This window comes from Peromyscus maniculatus, chromosome 18 (genome assembly GCF_049852395.1).
Source record: "Peromyscus maniculatus bairdii isolate BWxNUB_F1_BW_parent chromosome 18, HU_Pman_BW_mat_3.1, whole genome shotgun sequence".
Lineage (NCBI taxonomy): Eukaryota > Metazoa > Chordata > Mammalia > Rodentia > Cricetidae > Peromyscus > Peromyscus maniculatus.
Window position 1 is genome coordinate 54,564,850 of NC_134869.1, and position 19,015 is coordinate 54,583,864.

The window sequence follows — 19,015 nt, forward strand, 5'->3', positions numbered from 1 at the left end:
TGCAAATCTACTAACTCATGGTGGAGGGCTGTGGCTGTGGCTGAGTGCACATTAGTGCTTGCCTTTCAAGCTCTGTCTGGACAGCTGAATGATTCTTCCCTTACTCTTCTCAGATTCTATGCCTAGAGGCATCATTATATATTTGGGGGGAGAAATGTCAAATGAGTTGTCACTATATGGAGTGACAATTGCTTTGACAAGCTGAGTAAGTAACTCATAGTTAACATGGAGATACAAATCCACAAAGTAGAAAGTGACCATCTGGAAGGCACGGTCGTCTATTGCGTAAGACAGTAAGTTCAGTGTCTCCTTGTTTTTATTATAGTTCTTCCTTTTTCTGGGAAAAGAATATACCAAACTGAAAACCAAACAAATCCAGAAACAAAAATAAAATGTAAATTTTAAGATTTTGTGTGAGCATGCATACATCTCTCTCTCTCTCTCTCTCTCTCTCTCTCTCTCTCTCTCTCTGTGTGTGTGTGTGTGTGTGTGTGTGTGTGTGTGTGTGTGTGTGTGTGTGTGTGTGTGTGTGTGTGTGTGAAGATCATAGGCCAATAGCAATGTCTTCTTGAATCTCTCTTCACCTTATTTTTTGAGATAGGGTTTTTCATTGAACCTGAAGTCAACTGATTTGACTAGGTTGTCTAGCTAATGAGAAAACTTCAGGGAATAACCCTTCCAGCTCTGTGCCCACAGCTAGGATTAGAGACCTACCCTTGTATTTGGCTTATATGTGGGTGCTGGAGATCTAAATTCAGGTCCTTATGCTTGTGTATCAAGCACATAACTGAATAAGGCATCTCCTCAGTCCCTCAAATATTTTAGTTGCAATGGTAGATTCTGAAAGGCAAAATTAATAAAGAGAGTAAAGAAGACAGTTCTTTTAAACAGAGTCACTCTTGAACTATAGATTGGTCTTCCTTAGCCTTCTGAGTACTAAAACTACAAGTATGAGCTAACAAGCTTGCTTTAAGGAAAATGTTTCATAATAGAGCACTGCAGCTACTATGGGAAATAGAGATACTTTAAGCCAAAAAAGTTTCCTCAGTGGCCCTTAACTCCTGCAATGTTTGAAGCTTTTAGACTCACTGACTTGAAAGACTTGATCTGGTACTTAGGTTTTTCAGAGCATTCCCTTTTTTGGTGGTAGTGGTGGATGGGTTGAAGCAGCAAATGGCTATGAATCATTTCTTTCCTGATTAGGCAGAGAGAACAGGCTCTTTGCACAGACAGAAAATGAGAGAGTCACTTTGAGAGGAGTGGATTCTGAAGAGAGGGTGAAAGACTTTCCTCATGTTTCAACTTTCAGGAAGGCATCAGTGTGGTAGAAAGGCCTGAAAGTGGTTCAGGACCATGGAAGCATCAGTGCTGAGCCCTACATCCTGGGAAAAACGAAGGGCCTGGCTACGACAGAGCCGTAACTGGCAAACCCAGGTCCTGGAAGAGGAGGCTGCAGCTGCCCTTCAGGATGCACTGGATCCGGAGCCTTCCAGCCTGGATGATGTTTTCCAGGAAGGTAAGAAGCTGCTGGGTATCACACAAATACTCACTGTGTCTTGCACAGGTCTGCAAAGGATGGAAAGTGGCCTCTGTTTAGAGTAGGACTTCACAGAGGCTCATTATGACTCCTTTCAGTGAGTGTAAGGAAGAGGTACAATATAATATGATATGTGAATTGTGTGAGGAGGAGGCAGGCATATGATTAGGAAACAGAAGTGGACACCTTTGCACCATCCTGAGAAACTTCTGTAAGAGTCGAAGGAAGAGGGTTTGTCTGTGAATTAAGTTTGTTTGTGTAACAAGACTACATACAGTCTATGCCCAGATCCAGGCTGCAACTCTGACAACTGTGTGACCTTTGAGAAGTCTCTTTGAAGATTTTCTTGCTCAATGAAGCAGTTGTACCTTTCTCACATACCTTATTATCTGATGTTCAAAGAGAAAGACCAGAGATGTAGTCAGAAACAAAAACTTTTGGACCAATAAACCCACCCTTGTTTATTTGTTAGGAAATAAAAGCATAGGGCCATCCCTCTTCTGATATTTTCTCCCTCCCTCCCCCCTCCCTCCCTTCCTTCCTTTCTTTCTTTTTTCTTTTTCTTTTTTTTATTTTTGAGAAAGGAATAATCCCTATTCCCAAACTTTGGGAAAAGAAAGCAGAAAGTGTGGTAGCCTGGACACTGGGAACTTTCCATTTTCTGAAGTAGATAGAAGAGAGGGGAGACATACCTGTCATCTTTATGCATGAGTACATCCCTTTCATATCCTCCCCTTCATGGGTAGAAAGAGTCTTGCTGTGGCTTGTGTGAGGACAACTTGCAGAGTGCCCTGAGTTATTTGAGGAGGTGTGGTTCCTTCAGTTCCCACAATCACCCAGTGTCTGCTTTTTCTAGGGAATCCAATCAATAAGATTGAGGACTGGCTGCAGGGCTGTGGGTAAGTGTTCAAAGGCAAAGATGTGGCTGGTGGATGGCTGTGATGGTCCCTGTGAACTCAGAGACAGGAAAAGAGTGAGAATCAGTTTGGTGTTCAGGCATGATGAGGAGACTCGGGTCTTGGGTCAGATGGTGATCCAGGCTATGGGTCAAATGTAACTCAGGGCTGACATGAAGTTCAGCTTGGAAGGTTGAAAATCCAGGACAGATCTGGGCTAGAGCTAAGAGTAGATGGAAATCTGAATCTTCCTAGAATCCTAGGCATGAGTGGTGGGCCCCTCCCATTGGCTTTCCCCATTCTAATTGCAGTTTTACATGGTGTGACAAAAACGGAAGAGTTAGAGGGGAACCATTCCTCCTCAGTAGCAGAACACAGGGGCTGCAAAACCATGAAGAATTCAGACTTTAAACTACATTACCTCTTTTCTTGAAAATACTTTATTAAATACCACAAAGAAGCCCACAAACATGCTTACCCTTGTTCTTGAAGGGAAATTGTTATGCTTTGAAAACATTTCCAAATTTCTCTGTTTTTTTTTTATTCTCCCTTGTATCTTTGCATTATAGTCATACACAGAGAACAACCTGAGAACTACAGGATGAGAGTCTTATATCTAGGTACTTGGCACAGACATATCTGAATGGAATGGCAAAAGTCATAAAGCTAGTGCAACTGCTTGACAAAGCAAAGCTGAGCCACATGATGGCTGCCATGCCACCTTTGGTTTTCATCTCCACCTATTGCATACTTGAGGGATTTTCAATATTTGTACAATTTGAGGATATTGGATTGATGGAAAAATTTCTTATAAATCATTTATGCCTTCTCCCAGGAATGCCGCTTCTAAGCTTCCTCAGGACAGTCCTAAACATAGTATTCCCCCTGCTTTTAGGGAGATATCCTTATCTACTTGAACCTTATGCCTTGGAGGTTGTGACAAATAAAGAAGCCAGAAGTCCCTTCATGAGGCTATGAGACATTCTTGAAACATCTGTCCCTGTACTTACACAGGAACAAGATATTCAATACAAAGTAAATTTTAAAAGGTGAAAAAGATTTGGTGGGCTAGAGGAGTTGGCCACAGTTCAGATTACAAGCCTCTTCCCATTATACACTCAGACAATTATGTGGCACATACCTCTGCCCTAGGCCGAGACATATTGATGAGCAGAGTATGGAGTGGAAAGGTGATAAAAGAATAAGATGTCAGGACCTCCCTCTCTTAGAAATATAAGCACATGCAGAATCATTATGGTGATGTATGACCAAGGAACAATAGAATGCTAGGAATAGACATATAGATAAATTCTATAAAGACATAAAATATAAATATTGCATTATGTCAGAATTTGAATAACTGCAGCACCTTTGGCCTGAGGATTTTTCTTGGACATTCTGACTACTAAGAGTTAATAATACGCTGCTTGGGATGTGGCAAAATGCCCAGTGTGGCTTGAAGATTTTGTTTTGGTCTAGTGTCCTTTAAGCAACCAAAGCTACCAGCCTGAGAACAGGCTGTCATATGCCTCCAGATTCTTAAAAAATTGGGTTATGGGGTTAATGAGTAAGAGTGATAACTCTGTTTATTAATGATGTCAAAACTTGAGGAGAGAAATGAAAATGATAACTCTGTTCTGTCACAGTTTATTAATGATGACTAAAAAATGAGCAAAAGGAAGTGAAACACATGTCCAAAACCAAAAATTATTTGATCTATGCTTTGGAACATCATAGATGTATCCCTGCTTTCTAATGCTGGGTCACAGTTGAAATGCAGGCACTTTGTATAAAATATTATGTAAAGTTACTGTCATGTTAACATATGTGTGTATACATATATAAATATGAAAGATTGATAAATTTCATATTTAGACTTTTAGATATGAGAGAGAACATGTGATGCTTGGCTTTTGTGGTTTGGGTTACCTCACTCAATATCTTTTTCAGTTCCATCCATTTGCCTGCAATTTTCATGGTGCAATTTTGTTTACAATTAAATAGTATGCCTTTGAGTTATAGTTCAAGAAAGCCATTGTGTTCATCCACAGAAGTTGGTAAGCAGCCACAAGGTGGAAGAATCTGGCATGTTGAAAATGAGTTAGGATGCTCAGAGTGTCAGAGAGGTCGTTCTTAGGCTTTTGGATGGTGTCTGAGAAGGACAGAGGAAGAAAGAATAGGAAAAGTTATAATCTTTTGTTATAACTTAGAAAAACATGTAGGCTTAGCAATGCTGCATGGCAGAAACTCTGTAAGAGAGTGCATTGTGGGTGGGATTATGGAAGTGTGAGTGCATTGCTTCATTATTCCTCCTATCCTTTAGCATGCCCTCAGGTGAATTGGAGGGGTTTTCTGGCCAAGTAATTAACAGGCTCAGATAACTAACTCTTAAGAAAGGAAACAATAGTATGCAATGTTCTAATCTTTGGGACAGATCAGAATGTCCTATCTCCACTCAAGAATAGAGGCAGAATTGAGGTTCCATTATTTTGACCAGGAAGAATTAACTTTCCTTTAATGGGCCTCAAATAAGCCTTGATGACTCTGTCTTTTGATATAGTATTTTAGATCCTAAGAAGGGGCAGTTATGTCATTTCCCTTTCTAGGGAAACAAGAGGTGGAGTTCTAAAACTGATTATGAGGAAAGGGATTATCCTTTACAGCCTCCAAAGGTAGTAATGCTTGAAATAGTACTTCAAAATAAGGTGATGAGGTAGGACAGGATGTAGGCAAAAGGGCCCAAGAATCATGAAAAAAGTTATAATGTTATCTTTTTTTCTAGTTTCAACTCCATCCTAGCATTTTTGGTTTTCATGGTGGACATGTGCCTTCAACTTTTTGTGTGTTGAAGTAGCAAGAACCAATTTTGCGTTCTGAAAGGCTCCAAACTGCGCTATTTCTTCTAGGCATGATTGTTAACTCTAGGCATCCCCCCGACCCCGATCGACTAGTGTAATTGGAATTAGACTTGACAAGTCACTGAATGCATTTGTTGTGTTTTTTATTTTAAAAGCTGTATTATTAATTAGAAAAGGTGATTTAAAAAAAAAAAAGCATGTTCTGGGGTGAGGGGTTTAGAACCTGAAAATTTTCTCATTTTTCTTCTTTTAAAAGCTATATCCAATAATTATATTATTGTGTTATTTAATATGTAAATTATGAGAAGCCAAAAGTGATTCCCAAGTGCTCTGATCCCATCTCAAAGCTCTTTCACAGATTACTTTGCTTACCTATTTCAGATGAAGGGAATTTATTTTGTTTGTCAAACTGCTGCTGCTTCTTGCTATCTGTTATGCTGATTTCCATTTGTTCTTCTGGTCAAGATAGTGAATGGGTGATAAGGCATCATTACAAAACCTAAAACTATCTAACAGGATGCAATTTCTTCTGTTTCCTGAAAGATGTGATAATCAAGCAAGAGTGTGGATGCTACAAAAGTGAAGGGATGTGGATAGATATGGTAAACTTACAAGAGCCTGAAAAAATGACATTTATACATGTTATATGAAAATTATGACATCAGAAATTGTCAAACTCTAGCTATTAGATCACTAGGGAGTGATAGAAATTATGGCATCAAAAACCTCTGTCCTCTTAACAAATTTCTCCTGTTTTGCTTCTGTATTTTTTCTTATTTTGATAAAGACTGATGAACCATTGCAAAACCAACTTCAGGCTACATAGCCATAACAACAGTAGCACATTTAGAAATACAACACATTCCAATCTCAGGCCCTCATCACTACTGCTATGAACCTGACAGTCAAGTAACCATAGCCTAATTGTCTTCAATATGAAAGCAAATTCAATAGTGCTGATTCTCACTGGAAAAATTATATGAACATCTGGAAGATATTTGAAGAAAGACATGAAAATATGATTTTTTTTTTCTTTTGGCTTTAGAGACACTGAGGAGGGACTTTCTGAAGAAGCAGGGCAATCCAACTACAATGGTGAGCTGTTCTATTTTCTTCTTGGATTCTGTGTAGCTGTGTGTGTGTGTGTGTGTGTGTGTGTGTGTGTGTGTGTGTGTGTGTGTGTGTGTGTGTGTGTGTGTTTATACACACCCACATTTATGTGTATGCTTGAGATTATGAGTATTTTTAGTTTCTTAAAAATACCATTTATTTGTTATAGATTAGTCTAGAAAGTACAAAATAAGTGCTACCTCAAAACAAATGTTCTCTAATATTAATGGATTACTTGTTAGTGGTTGCTAACAACTACTATTGGAGAAGAACCTGGTGAACTGTGTGAATTTATATTTGTGTGTCCCTGAATGTGGTCACACACCCTCATGTATTAACTACTTGGCAGGGTATTATGTACATGATTATGTATGACAAAGTACACAGATAAGTTACACAAAAATGTGTATAATTCTTAATCAAAACATGACTGTCATTGATGACATAAAGCTGAGGGAGCATATGGATATCTAGCATGTTGGTGTAAGTTATGTAAGTCCAAGGACATGTTTAGATGTTCAAGTGTGCAGTTGTGTGTGTGTGTGTGTGTGTGTGTGTGTGTGTGTGTGTGTTTATATTATGTCCTGATTTTAATTTCTGCAACTTTTCTGTGATATTTTGGTAGGGTACTCTAGCCATGGGACCAGCTTTGAAGATGACTTGAGTCTTGGAGCAGATGGTGAGTGGCACAGCTGTATGATGTTGGGATCAGTGCAAAGGATCACATGGTATGATTTAAGGGTAGAGTGGAAAGGAAACCAAATAAAGAATCAGGGTCTTCCTAGGGTTCTACCTGGAGAGAAAGAATTGTTTGGTTTTCTTGTTTTGTTTGTTTTGATATAAGATAAACACAGAAAGTATCCCAGATTTAGAAATACTTCTTCACCTGCCTATTATGATTTCTGACAGTCTTTTTATGGTGCTTGAGGAGACAGTATCAAAGCACCATAAAATCGGCTGTATATTCACTCATCTTCATGACTTCTTTTCTCTATTAGAAGCCTAAAGAACCGGAAAAGTTTGAGAGCTTCTTCCTTGTCTTCTACTTCATCTTTATATTGGGCATCAGACCCAGTGCTCCATCCAGCTAGAAAATGCTCTATCACTGAGCTATATGCTTATCCTTGAGAAGTGGTTTTAAGGGATAGATTTTGCTGCAGAGGACAAGGGTTTAAATAAAAGAAGCACTGCCTCTTACCTGATGAGATAAAAGGGTAGACTTTTAAATCTACTTTTAAAAAGGAACTACTTGTTTTAAATACTTTACATTGGATTGAATTTTTGTATATTGCATACAAATTTTGTATTGGACTCACCAAAATAGGATAAATAATGAATTTTTTTTCTGAATTTGTCAAATGTTAGTGGACTGGACATTGTCAATGTAATTCTTGACTGTATATATTGTATATAATTATTGTACTTATTGTATATAGTTTGTCTTACATTAGTTATAACCTTCTTTTACTATTTTATACAAAAAGGTAAATGTGGTTGATATATTGTGCACCCCAATAAAACTTATTTTTTGAACAGAACAGCCACTAGATTAGACTAGATTAGAGGCCAGACAGTGGTGGTACACACCTTTAATCCTATCACTTGAGAGGCAGGGATCTGTCTGGATCTCTGTGAGTTCAAGGCCACACTGGGAATAGAGCCAGACATGGTGGCACATGCCTTTAATCCCAGCACTTGAGATCTCATGTCTTTGCTTGGGAAGGACACATGCCTTTAATCCCAGGAAGTTATGACAGGAAGCAGAAAGGTATATAAGGCATAAGGACCAGGAACTAGAGGCTTTGGGACAGTTCAGCTGAGATTGCCTTCCAGGTGAAGATTCAGAGGCTTTCAGTCTGAGGATTCATGGAAACAGCTGAGGAGTTGGCAAGATGAGGTTGGCTGTGGCTTGTTCTGTTTCTCTGATCTCTCAGTATCTACCCTAATATCTGGCTCCAAGTTTTCTATTAATAAGACCTTTTAAGATTGTGTTACACTTACAAGTATCTCCAGAGATTTGTAAGAGACCAACATGATGTGCAGGAACAAGATCCTAAAGATCTCAGTGACCTCCCATGCTCAGGTCAGGCAGGCCCTTGACTAGACCTCAATTATAGATCATAAGTTCAGAATCCAGGCTAGGTGTTTGCTTGACATGTCTGGGGCACTTCTTAGTCTGTGTTAGATGATATTGAGATCCCAAACTCTATACCATTGAGCTGGCCTGCAGTAATAATAGAGGGAAAGAGTGGAGCTATTTTATGGCCTGAGAAACAACACAAGTGCTTTTCGTTTTCCAGTCTAACTTTTTACCTTTCTGTTTCTATTCAGCCACACTACTGGCCACTAATGGAAACCTCTTCTCCAGGTAAGTATGAAATTCAGACAGTTTGAATGGTGTCCTCCAGGTCACAATAAACTGGCGGAGGTACAGAATCAGAAATTTAAAGAAAAAGGCTAAAGATACATAGCAAGAGTAAGGCTTTCTAGCTAGCAAAGGAAGGCATAGTCTGTTTCTTCAACACAGAAAAATTATACTCAGTAATGGGAACTTGAGGCTAGGTACAGATTAGAAACTGGAGTTGAATGGCATCAATTTGATCTCTGCAGGAATTTTCTCCAGACACCCAGGCCTTGCCAATTACTTGATCTTGGCTGTAGTTTGGCTTCCAGCAGCATGACTGGTGGGACCAACAAAACTAGTTCAAGGTAAGTAGTAAATTTTGGAGGGTTAGGTTCATTGAGGGATGAGAAGCAGTGAAGAATGAGCTGTGGATCTGCATGATGGAGCTTTTATTCATTTTCTATGTACAATCAAAAAATATGATGATGTTTGTACCAAGAAGAGGGAGGAGTATAGAGGAATCTTCATCTCAGAGATGGGTACTGTGTAATAAACACAGGAACCTTTTTCTACTGAACCTATACTCCAGGAGGTGTAGTAACAATACAATCACAGCACCTAGATGTATAATAGGTATTCAATAAACTGTGTGTATTTGTGATCAACTTATTTGTTGATAGAAATAATACAAAGTTTTGTTCAATCCAGGCATTGACTGTATGGAACTTGCAAAGCTGAAGCAGGGTTTGTCTTAAGGGTCTCATGTATTCCAAAGAATGGACAAGATATGCATGCAAATAAATCTAAACAAGATAGAAAGTAATAAGAATTAGTGGTATACAGTAAGAGTATCAGAAATTTATGGACACAGATTTAATTTGAGACATGATACTGAGACTTAACATTTTACTTCCATGTGACTAACCCTACCTTCATGGAACTTAATTAAATGAGAATGTATAGATGTAGGATTCAGGTGTTATATTAGTCAGGGTTTTCTGGAGTAACAGAACTTAAAGAATTAATCTCTCCCTACATATAGAAAGTGTGTTTATTAGAATGACTTACAGGCTGTAGTCCAGCAATCCAATAATGGCTGTCTATGAATGAAAAGTCTAAGAACCAATTAGTTGCTCAGTCCAGGAGGCTGGATGTCTCAGCTGGTCTCTAGTATATTCTGGAGTCCCAAAGAAGTAGGCTTTAATAGCAGTGAAGGAATGAACTTGCTAGGGAGGCAAGAGCAAGCAGGCAAAGAACAAAATCTTCCTTTTTCCATATTCTTACATAGGCTTCTAGCAGAAAGCATGGCCTGGATTAGAGGTGGGTTTTCCCAGCTCAAAAAATCTGGATTAAAGGTGTGTCTTTCTACCTTAAAGAACCAGATTAGAAGTAGATAGCCCCACTTCAAATTAAGCAAAAAAAAAAAAAAATCACTCTTTCACAAGTATGCCCGTCTGTATTTGGACTTTAATTAATTCCAGATGAAATAAAGTTGAAAGCCAAGAATAGCCATCACAGGTGCCTGTATTTTTTTTAATGATTTCTTTTATTTATTTTGTTTGGTTTTGTTGTTGTTTTGTTTTGTTTTTTGAGACAGGGTTTCCCTGTGTAGTCCTGGCTGTCCTGGAACTTGCTTTGTAGACCAAGCTGGCCTTGAACTCACAGAGGCCTGCCTCTGCCTCCCAAGTTCTGGAATTAAAGGTGTGTGCCACCACCACCTGGCTATTTTTGAGATTATAATGTAATGAAATCATTTTCCTCTACCCTTTGCTTTCTACAAAGTATCCCCCCCCCCCAGATACTCTTTCTTGCTCTCTTTCAAATTCATGGCATCTTTTTTATAAATTGCTGGTGTGTGTGTGTGTGTGTGTGTGTGTGTGTGTGTGTGTGTGTGTGTGTGTTCCTAAATGCAAATGAAATCTGCTCAGTCTATATAATGTTACTTCTATGTATGTTTTCAGGGCTGACCATTTGGTATTGGTTAACCAATTAGTGTGCTCATCCCTGTGGAAGACTATTTCTCCTGTTCTCAGCATTCATTAGTTGCCTGTAATTCTTTGTGTAGGACTGAGGCCTCATGGGCTTCCCTCCATCCACTTTGGCATGTTTATTGTGATTGTTCTTGTTCAGCTTATGTTTAGCCAGTCATATTGGTGGGACTTTACGTGTGTAACTTCTGAAATTCTTGAGGACAGAGTCTCACAGAAAATTCCATGCTTCTCTGGCTCTTAAAAATTTTGTGCTCCACTCTGAACCTTTTGGGACTGGGCTCCAAAACTCTGCATTTTGATTGGTTGTGCCTGTTTCCATCTGTTGCAAAGAAAAGTTTCCTGATGAGGCATGAGGACTGCACTTATTTGTGGGTATAAAGATAAATATTTAGAATTCAGTTAGAGATTATGATGGTTTAGCAAGGTGATTCTAACACTCAGCCATGGTTGTGAGCAAAGACCAAGCAAATCCATGTCAGCAGCTCACAGATAAGGAAACCCAAAATAGTGGAGATAAAAGGAACACAGGACTGGCAACACAAGGATAGGTTCAGGGACTTCACAGTCCAGCTGCTAATTAACAAAACGGCCCCAACTGTGACTAAAAAAAAATTCTAGCATCCTTTCTGAAAAGAATGATAGTGATAGCCTGAGCCTCAAATAATCCACAAACCTTGTCTCCATTGTTGAAACAAGTTATTGAAGACAGGTGTCTAGTAGATTCAGTGTGGTGCTACAATGAGCATGTGCATGATAAGGAGAGAGGAAGTACTTAGCCTTCTGTGAAATAGCACTTCTCCAGATGAACAGGAGCCAGAAAAGGGGACGCCTTTCTAAATCAAGTATTGAATGTACCTAAGTTCAGAATGAGACTACTGTAAGATCTATGGTCTTTACACACTAACTGTTTAGTTGTCTCACACAACTTCAAAGGCAAGTGCAGTGACAGATAAACTGCAAAGCACCTAGCAAAAGCCAGATCTATGGCAGCATGCAATTAGGAACTGACAAGTTAGCAATGAAGGCAAATTTCTCTGACTCTGTATTGTTCTTCATTTTCAAGGCACTTCCATATTTATTTAAATTTGTTTTCAGCTGTATAAACAGTTCAAAGCCCTATGCTAATAGTTTTTATAAACAGATCTAGAATATATTCCCAATGCCCCAGACACAGAAATTAAGTTCAAATAGTAAAACCTAATTTCAAAGCCATAATAGATTATATAGAAATGTCCAGGAAAAAAATATTAGTCTTGATTAAATATTATTAAATATTGTCATTGTCACTGTTTTATTACAAGGAAACTCTTGTAAAAGAAAACATTTAATTGGGGGCTTGCTTACAGTTTAAGAAGTTTAGTCCATTATCATGGTGGAGAGTATGGTAACATGCATGGTGCTAGAACAATAGACAAGAGCTATATCCTGATCCACAGGCTGAGAAAAAGAGCCCAGTCCTGGCCTGGGCTTTTGAAACCTCAGTGAAATGCTTCCTCCAACAAGGCATACCTCCTGAGCCTTCTAATCCTTTCATATAGTAATACTTTCTGGTGACTGATTATTCAAATATATGAGCCTATTCATTCTTACTCAAACCAACACAGATATTATGAATTCACATATATCGCCAAGTTGTCCTGTGTACCAAAACCCCCTCTCTTTAGCATCTCAGAGATTTTGGACCAGGTACAAGAAGATGCAGAAGATGTCCTCTTCAGCCTGGGCTTTGGCCACGAGGACCACAAAGATACATCTCGTATCCCTGCAAGATTTTTCACCAACCCCTCTCAGGCCAAGGGCATTGATTTCCAGCTCTTCCTGAAATCTCAGATGCAGAGGATTGAGATGGAGGATCCCTGCCTGATGCTGGCCAGTGAGTGTTACTTCAGCTCCATTCATGCTCTTCTCCCTTACCTTCCTCTCATCTGCAACAGTGGCTCCATACCCTGCTTTTTTCTTAGTTAACTTTGTCCTTTGCTTGTTCCATTCTCATTTATATTTTTCCAAAAATGAAGCACTTTGGTGTCTGCTTTTTTTCTCTTGAAGAAACTATCTTCAGGAAACCTAGGGCCATTAATGTTTTTGCTTAGACCTTTTGTCCATCAGCAGATTCAAATCAGCACAAAATTCTTATATCTTATTTCAGATTAAAATCTCATTGTTGAGTTACTTACTGATGATAGGGAGTCTGCAAACCAAGAGAGGGGTCTCTGGGTGCCTGAAATCTAAACTGGAGGATCAACTGGTACCTCTCTCTGAAATTAGAGCTTTGGGGGGGATTTTGAATGGACATATTGAAAAATGTAATTTGCTGATGAGCTCCCAGAGTCACCATCTTCATTCCTTGTGTTCAGGCCGGTTTAAGCAGGTGCAAACGCTGGCTGTCACTGCTGATGCTTTCTTCTGTCTCTACTCCTATGTGTCTAAGACACCCGTCCAAAAGTTCACGCCGTCCAACATGTTCTGGAATTGTGACCCAACTGATGTGCCATCCATCAGGATTCTGGCTCCAGAGCCTGAACCCCACTCACCCAGAGAACGTCTACGGAAAGCAATCTCTAAAATGTGCCTGTATACAGGTTCCCGAGATCGGCTGTTACCATCTCACACTAACCCCAAAAGGAACAGTTTGGACCAAGTTGTGTGGGAAGTGATGGACAGAGTAAAAGGAGAGAAGCTAGGTCTCCAGCAAGGCTCAGGGCATGGGCAAGCACCTCAGGAAGAGTCTGTGCCCCCAGGACAAAATACAAAGCTGTTCACCTCTTCTATTCCATGTGCTTTCTGCCCTAAAGAAGAAACCCAGGGAGACATGTGCTGTGCTCATGCTCTAGCCAGGGCAGGTCCACAGTGCGACACAGACTCTGCACAGATAAGGAGAGAGCTGTGGGGTCTACAGGCCATCAAGGAGAAGCCCCATTCAGCTGAGAAGGAGAGTCCATGGGAAAGAAAGGGCAAAGCAAGAAAGAGCCTATTTCAAAGTCCTCCCTTGGACAAGAATATTAAATCACTGGATTTGTCGATCATACAGAAGAAACGAAAACAGAGCCAAGCCAGACATGAGCTACACCAATCTCTAACCCAGCAGCTTCAGGGTGCTTCTGACTTCGAGCAGGTGAGTGTCCTGGAGGTGAGAGAAAGGCAGGACATGAAAAGCTCTGTATCTTGCCCAGAAGATAAAGGAAAACAAATCCATTGTCTTGTTCTCACTGGACAAAATAAAGCACAACTTGAGAACATTCATAAACTTTTGTTAAGTATGCTAATATGGATATAGAAAAAGAAAGAGCCATAGTTTCTTAAGAGAGTTCAGTTTCTCATGAATCGTACATGCACTGATGTTTTTTAATGTTTTTCATATAAGTGAAATTGAATGTTAGCTATATACAAAGCTACACATTATTTAATGATATGTCTTTTATACACATAGGTAACCATTAAGATCTAGAAGTTCTGCTTCCAAATCTAAGAGTTTTATCCATTTAACTGTGGGTGGAGCTTTTTCCTAGCCTCACACTTGGTTCCTTTTTCTTTCTACATATACATATACATATACATATACATATACATATACATATACATATACATATACATATACATATACATATATATATAATTTGGAAACATAAAGGATTTTTCACATGCTTTTGTGAATACTGCAAACTATGTAGCTAGCACAACCCTTTCCTATACAATCAGCCATCCATTGGTAATGACATGGACCTATGGATACAAACTGATGTGGAGAGGTTCTTGCAAGAACAGACATCAAGCAAAACCAATGCAGGTCTTTGCAAACAACTTAGGGTCATTTGACAAGCAGATTTTGTGATTCTAGGTAAACAGAGTTTTCAAGAAGGGATTGTTCAGGCTTCAGGTACTGCGCCATCTATTTCTGCCTATTCTTCCCTCACCCCCCGACCATCTAAAACTTTGCATTCCTTTGATTTTGATGTACAGATGGCACTGCCATCAAGTGTCAGGATCATTTGGAAAAGCCTTCAAATCTGTGTCACACAGAAAATCTGTGATCATTTACAATAAAATCACATGCATGTTCCCACTCGTTGACTGTAGTTACATAAGTCATACCTGACTACCAGATGTCTGACACAACAAAAGAAGGATACCTCTGTAATGCACTCAGTCCTCATTCTTTTTAACTCCTTTCTATCCTGTGCCTTTCCTCGCTCCTATTGCCCATTTGTTCTGCCTCAGTTATGATGGGATCTTGTTCACAGGTACAAAACAACAGTGAAGAGGAGAACGGTCACTCACCTGGCAGAGCCAGGCACCCCTACTTCTACCATACTTGCCTTGGAGACGATTCAAGAAGTAAGTGGGCTTGTGTGTCGGGCAGTGTTTCAATATGTGGACACATCCTCTCCCTGGTGAGAATGTATGAATATCCACAGTGAAAGTTCCCACTTAGTACAATTATTTTACAAGTGTGGCACAGAATCAATGGGTGATTATTTTTTTAAATTCTGCAGATGGAACTAGAAAATACTTCTCTAGATGAGTGGTGCTCAGACTTAACATATATCACAACATTCAGAAAGGCTTGTTCAATTGCAAATAATAGGTCTTAGAACAACCTCTCTACTAGGATAACAAAGAAAATAGCATTAGGGTACACATTTTAGTTAGAGATCCTTTCACTTTGTACAGGTATGTACTCTCCAATACACCTTCTAGACCAATGTTTCTTGGTTAGCAATCTAAAATTTCAATGTTATTTTCCTAGAAACAACATTTAATGCAGTTCTCGATAGTTTTGGAATGCTCACCACTATTCTTTCTCTTTCACCTGTACTTCTAGGTTTGTATATTTGTATATATGCAATTATTTATTGAGACCTATATACAGGAGGCAAGGAGACAGCATATGTAGTTTAATTTTTAAGTTATTGATCCAGGCCTAATTAATCCCAGCACTAGGGTCCTGCGGAAGAAAGATAGCAAATTTGAGACTTACCTGAGCTAAGGTTCTGTTCCACACAGCCTGGGATGTATATTGAAGCTTTGTATCAAAAGAGAGGAGAAAGGGATTAATGATGTGTCTGATACCTTTGTCTTGAATATCTGATGGATTCTCTCTCTCTCTCTCTCTCTCTCTCTCTCTCTCTCTCTCTCTCTTTCTCTCTGTGTGTGTGTGGGGGGATTGTTTCATCTTCCAGTATCCAGCCTGACTTTATTACATGGAAATTTAACAAAAAGCTGCAATAATTTCAGGAAGTTGCATAGGATTCCCTCACATTGTTATATATAACAAACCAACCTATATTCAAAAGGATGGAAAGCAGACTCCACACTTAATGGTGTGACGAAACCATGCAGTATACAAAGACATGTGGGGTGGGAAGGTTTGAGCCATCTTTTTAAACAACCCATTACAGACAGTAAAGGGGGTGGAGGGCTGGAGAGATGGCTCAGTGGTTAAGAGCATTGGCTACTCTTCCAGAGGTCCTGAGTTCAATTCCCAGCAACTACATGGTGGCTTACAACCATCTGTAATGAGATCTGGAGCCATCTCCTGGCCTACAGGCATACATGCAGGCAGAACACTGTGTGTGTAATAAATAAATATTTTTTGTTTGTTTGTTTTTTTGTTTTTCGAGACAGGGTTTCTCTGCGTAGTTTTGCGCCTTTCCTGGAGCTCACTTGGTAGCCCAGGCTGGCCTCGAACTCACAGCGATCCGCCTGCCTCTGCCTCCCGAGTGCTGGGATTAAAGGCGTGCGCCACCACCGCCCGGCTAATAAATAAATATTTTAAAAACAACAACAACACCAGCTTTATCAAAATTCTTTATTCCTCATGTCTTAAAGATTCACCAAGAGTAAATTCTCATTCAAAGGTTATTCAAACCCAGGCATATCATACAGAATTTTGAAAGGAAGTTAAATCCTAGACTCACTGAATTAAAATAGAAAACATGTGAAGGACACTGCAGAGCCTGGTTGCCTTGCCAAACATCTACTCTAGATTACAAAGCTTTGCTCCTATGCTGTTTGTCCACCAGATGTCAGCCTCACACAAGAAAATGTCAAGATGTCCATGAATGCCAGTTCCCCTCACAAACCTGAAGCTACTCAATAAATTTCAGAATCCAAAAATATCAGAATTGTCTAGCAAAGAGATATATTTTAACTAAATGAATAGATCTTATTTCTGTCAATTTAACAAGGTTTCATTTTAGCAGGATGGTTAGGAATTCTGTATATTTTGCATCCTACATGTGTATTTTACTGTAACACATCTACAATTAGGATGCATCTTATAATTTATATCATTAGTCAAATTTTTCTTTTAATTAATGTGTGCTCACATGAAATGTCAAATAATTTTCAATCTTATTAGACACAACCAATACAATGATATGCAGTAATTTTAGAAAAAAATGTACTTAGACTCTCAAGAAAATGAAACCACAATATTTTAAATATTTCTTTCCTACAATTACCTGGGAGAATCAGAAATCTCTTCTCAGACAGTCTTTGTTTCAGTGTTGGAGTCTTTGGGTTTCTAAAGTCTTTCCCATGTCTTTTTTTTTTTTAAATAGTTTTGTTTTCATTCAACATATCTTGATTATGGTTTCTTTTCCCTCTGCTCCTTCCAGTTCCTCATCACCTCTTTTCCCATCTGGATCCACTCCCTTACTTCTTTTATTAGAAAAAAACAGGTACCTAAGAGATAATAATAACATAAAATAAAATAAAAACACATCAGAATAGGACAAAACAAATGAACAGGAGAAAAAAAGACCAAGAAAAGTCATAAGAAACAGATATAGATACAGAGACATGGTTGTTTACATGCTCAGGCATCCCATAAAAATGTAAAACCAGAAGCCATAAGATGTACACAAAGGAACTGTGGTGGGGGAGAATTTCAGAAAGAAAGATAAAATTTAAAAAAAGAAAAATTCCCAACATAACATTATGAGACAAGGAATCTCCAAACGTGCCATTGAATTTATTTTGTGTTGGCCGTCTACTGCTGCAAATGTGGTGTTCCCTTATGAGTAGTTTGTTTCCCCAGTGAGATGTTTTCAAAAGAGACATAAATTACCACTCTCGATTTGTGTCTCTCATTCTTTAAGAGATCACAAGGTGATTCAGAAACTGCTCAGTGCTGCCAAGATTGATACCTATGTGATAAGTGTGAAGGGAAAATAGGCTGAGGTATATTGAACAAACCTCACTCCTACCTCTTTAAGGGCATACGGATGGGTAGGGTGTGCTAGCAATATTCAACTGGCCACTCTATTCAGCTGAAAAATCTTCATTGTCCAGAGATGCCCAGACTTCTACAGTAACAATGCTCAGAATCTACTCCTTCCCACCAATTTACCACACAAAAACTCTAGGGACTAGAGAGAAGTGAAGGTGGGGATCTATTATCCAGCCCATAACAAGTTATATAAGATGACTAAGGGCTGGGCATGAAACATTGAATCTGTATTTAGCAATAATATACAATTAAATTTTAGATTTTTTGTTAAGTTTGTGTGTGCATATGTGCATGCATATGTGTGTGTACAAGTATGTGCATGTGTATGTGTGTGGGTGCACATGTGTCTTTACATGTGTGTGAAGACCAGAGGTAGACATTAGATATCTTCTTCCTCAATCTTTCTTTATCTGTTTTTTTAAAAGTTTTCCTATTATAATTGTGTGTGTATGTGTGTGTGAAAAGCAGAGGATAGTTTGCAAGAATCAGTTCTTCCTTTTTACCTTATGTGTTCAGGGTATTAAACTCAACTGTTAGGGGTCTGTTTGCCCACTAATATCCAACCATTATTTTTTGAAACAGGGTCTGTTCCTTAATACAGGACTTAGTTATTTGGCAAGACTGACTGAAAAACTCCCAGAATCCAACTGTATTTTCCTCTGCTCCAGCTCTGGGATTATAGATGCACACTGCCACACCTAGCTTTACACATGGGTGTCAGGGATTATAGACGCACACTGCCACACCTGGCTTTACACGTGGGTGTCATGTCCTCATGCTGGCACAGCAAGTGTTTTACTGATTGCACCATCTTATCAGCCCTGTTAAATGTTTTTATCACAGTTTTACACACACACACACACACAAATCTATCATCTATCATCTATCTATCTATATCTATCTATCTATCATCTATCTATCTATCTTATATGTATGGATTATAAATGCTTGAGAAGGGCATTCAGAGGTTGTAAAGTGGCAAAAGATGATTTAGTCAAAAAAATTTGTATATATTTCAAAGACACGGAGAAAGAACTTAGAAGCTTTC

At 39.0% G+C, this 19,015-nt stretch overlaps 1 protein-coding gene across 2 annotated transcripts in view; it reads left to right on the forward strand.

Annotated features, from left to right (window-relative positions):
* The window catches only part of Tespa1 (thymocyte expressed, positive selection associated 1), a 32,253-nt gene that overhangs the window by 11,911 nt on the left and 1,327 nt on the right, over positions 1-19,015 (forward strand). The window contains exons 3-11 of one of the 2 annotated variants that reach the window (XM_076554220.1): positions 1,310-1,516; positions 2,394-2,436; positions 6,337-6,386; positions 7,027-7,080; positions 8,733-8,769; positions 9,012-9,110; positions 12,401-12,609; positions 13,091-13,848; positions 14,975-15,068. In XM_076554220.1, coding sequence (XP_076410335.1) covers positions 1,354-1,516; positions 2,394-2,436; positions 6,337-6,386; positions 7,027-7,080; positions 8,733-8,769; positions 9,012-9,110; positions 12,401-12,609; positions 13,091-13,848; positions 14,975-15,068 — 1,507 coding nt within the window. In that variant the 5' untranslated portion in view covers positions 1,310-1,353. Of the gene's footprint in view, positions 1-1,309; positions 1,517-2,393; positions 2,437-6,336; positions 6,387-7,026; positions 7,081-8,732; positions 8,770-9,011; positions 9,111-12,400; positions 12,610-13,090; positions 14,241-14,974; positions 15,069-19,015 lie in introns of those variants that run through there. The other variant, XM_076554219.1, reaches the window with a different exon arrangement.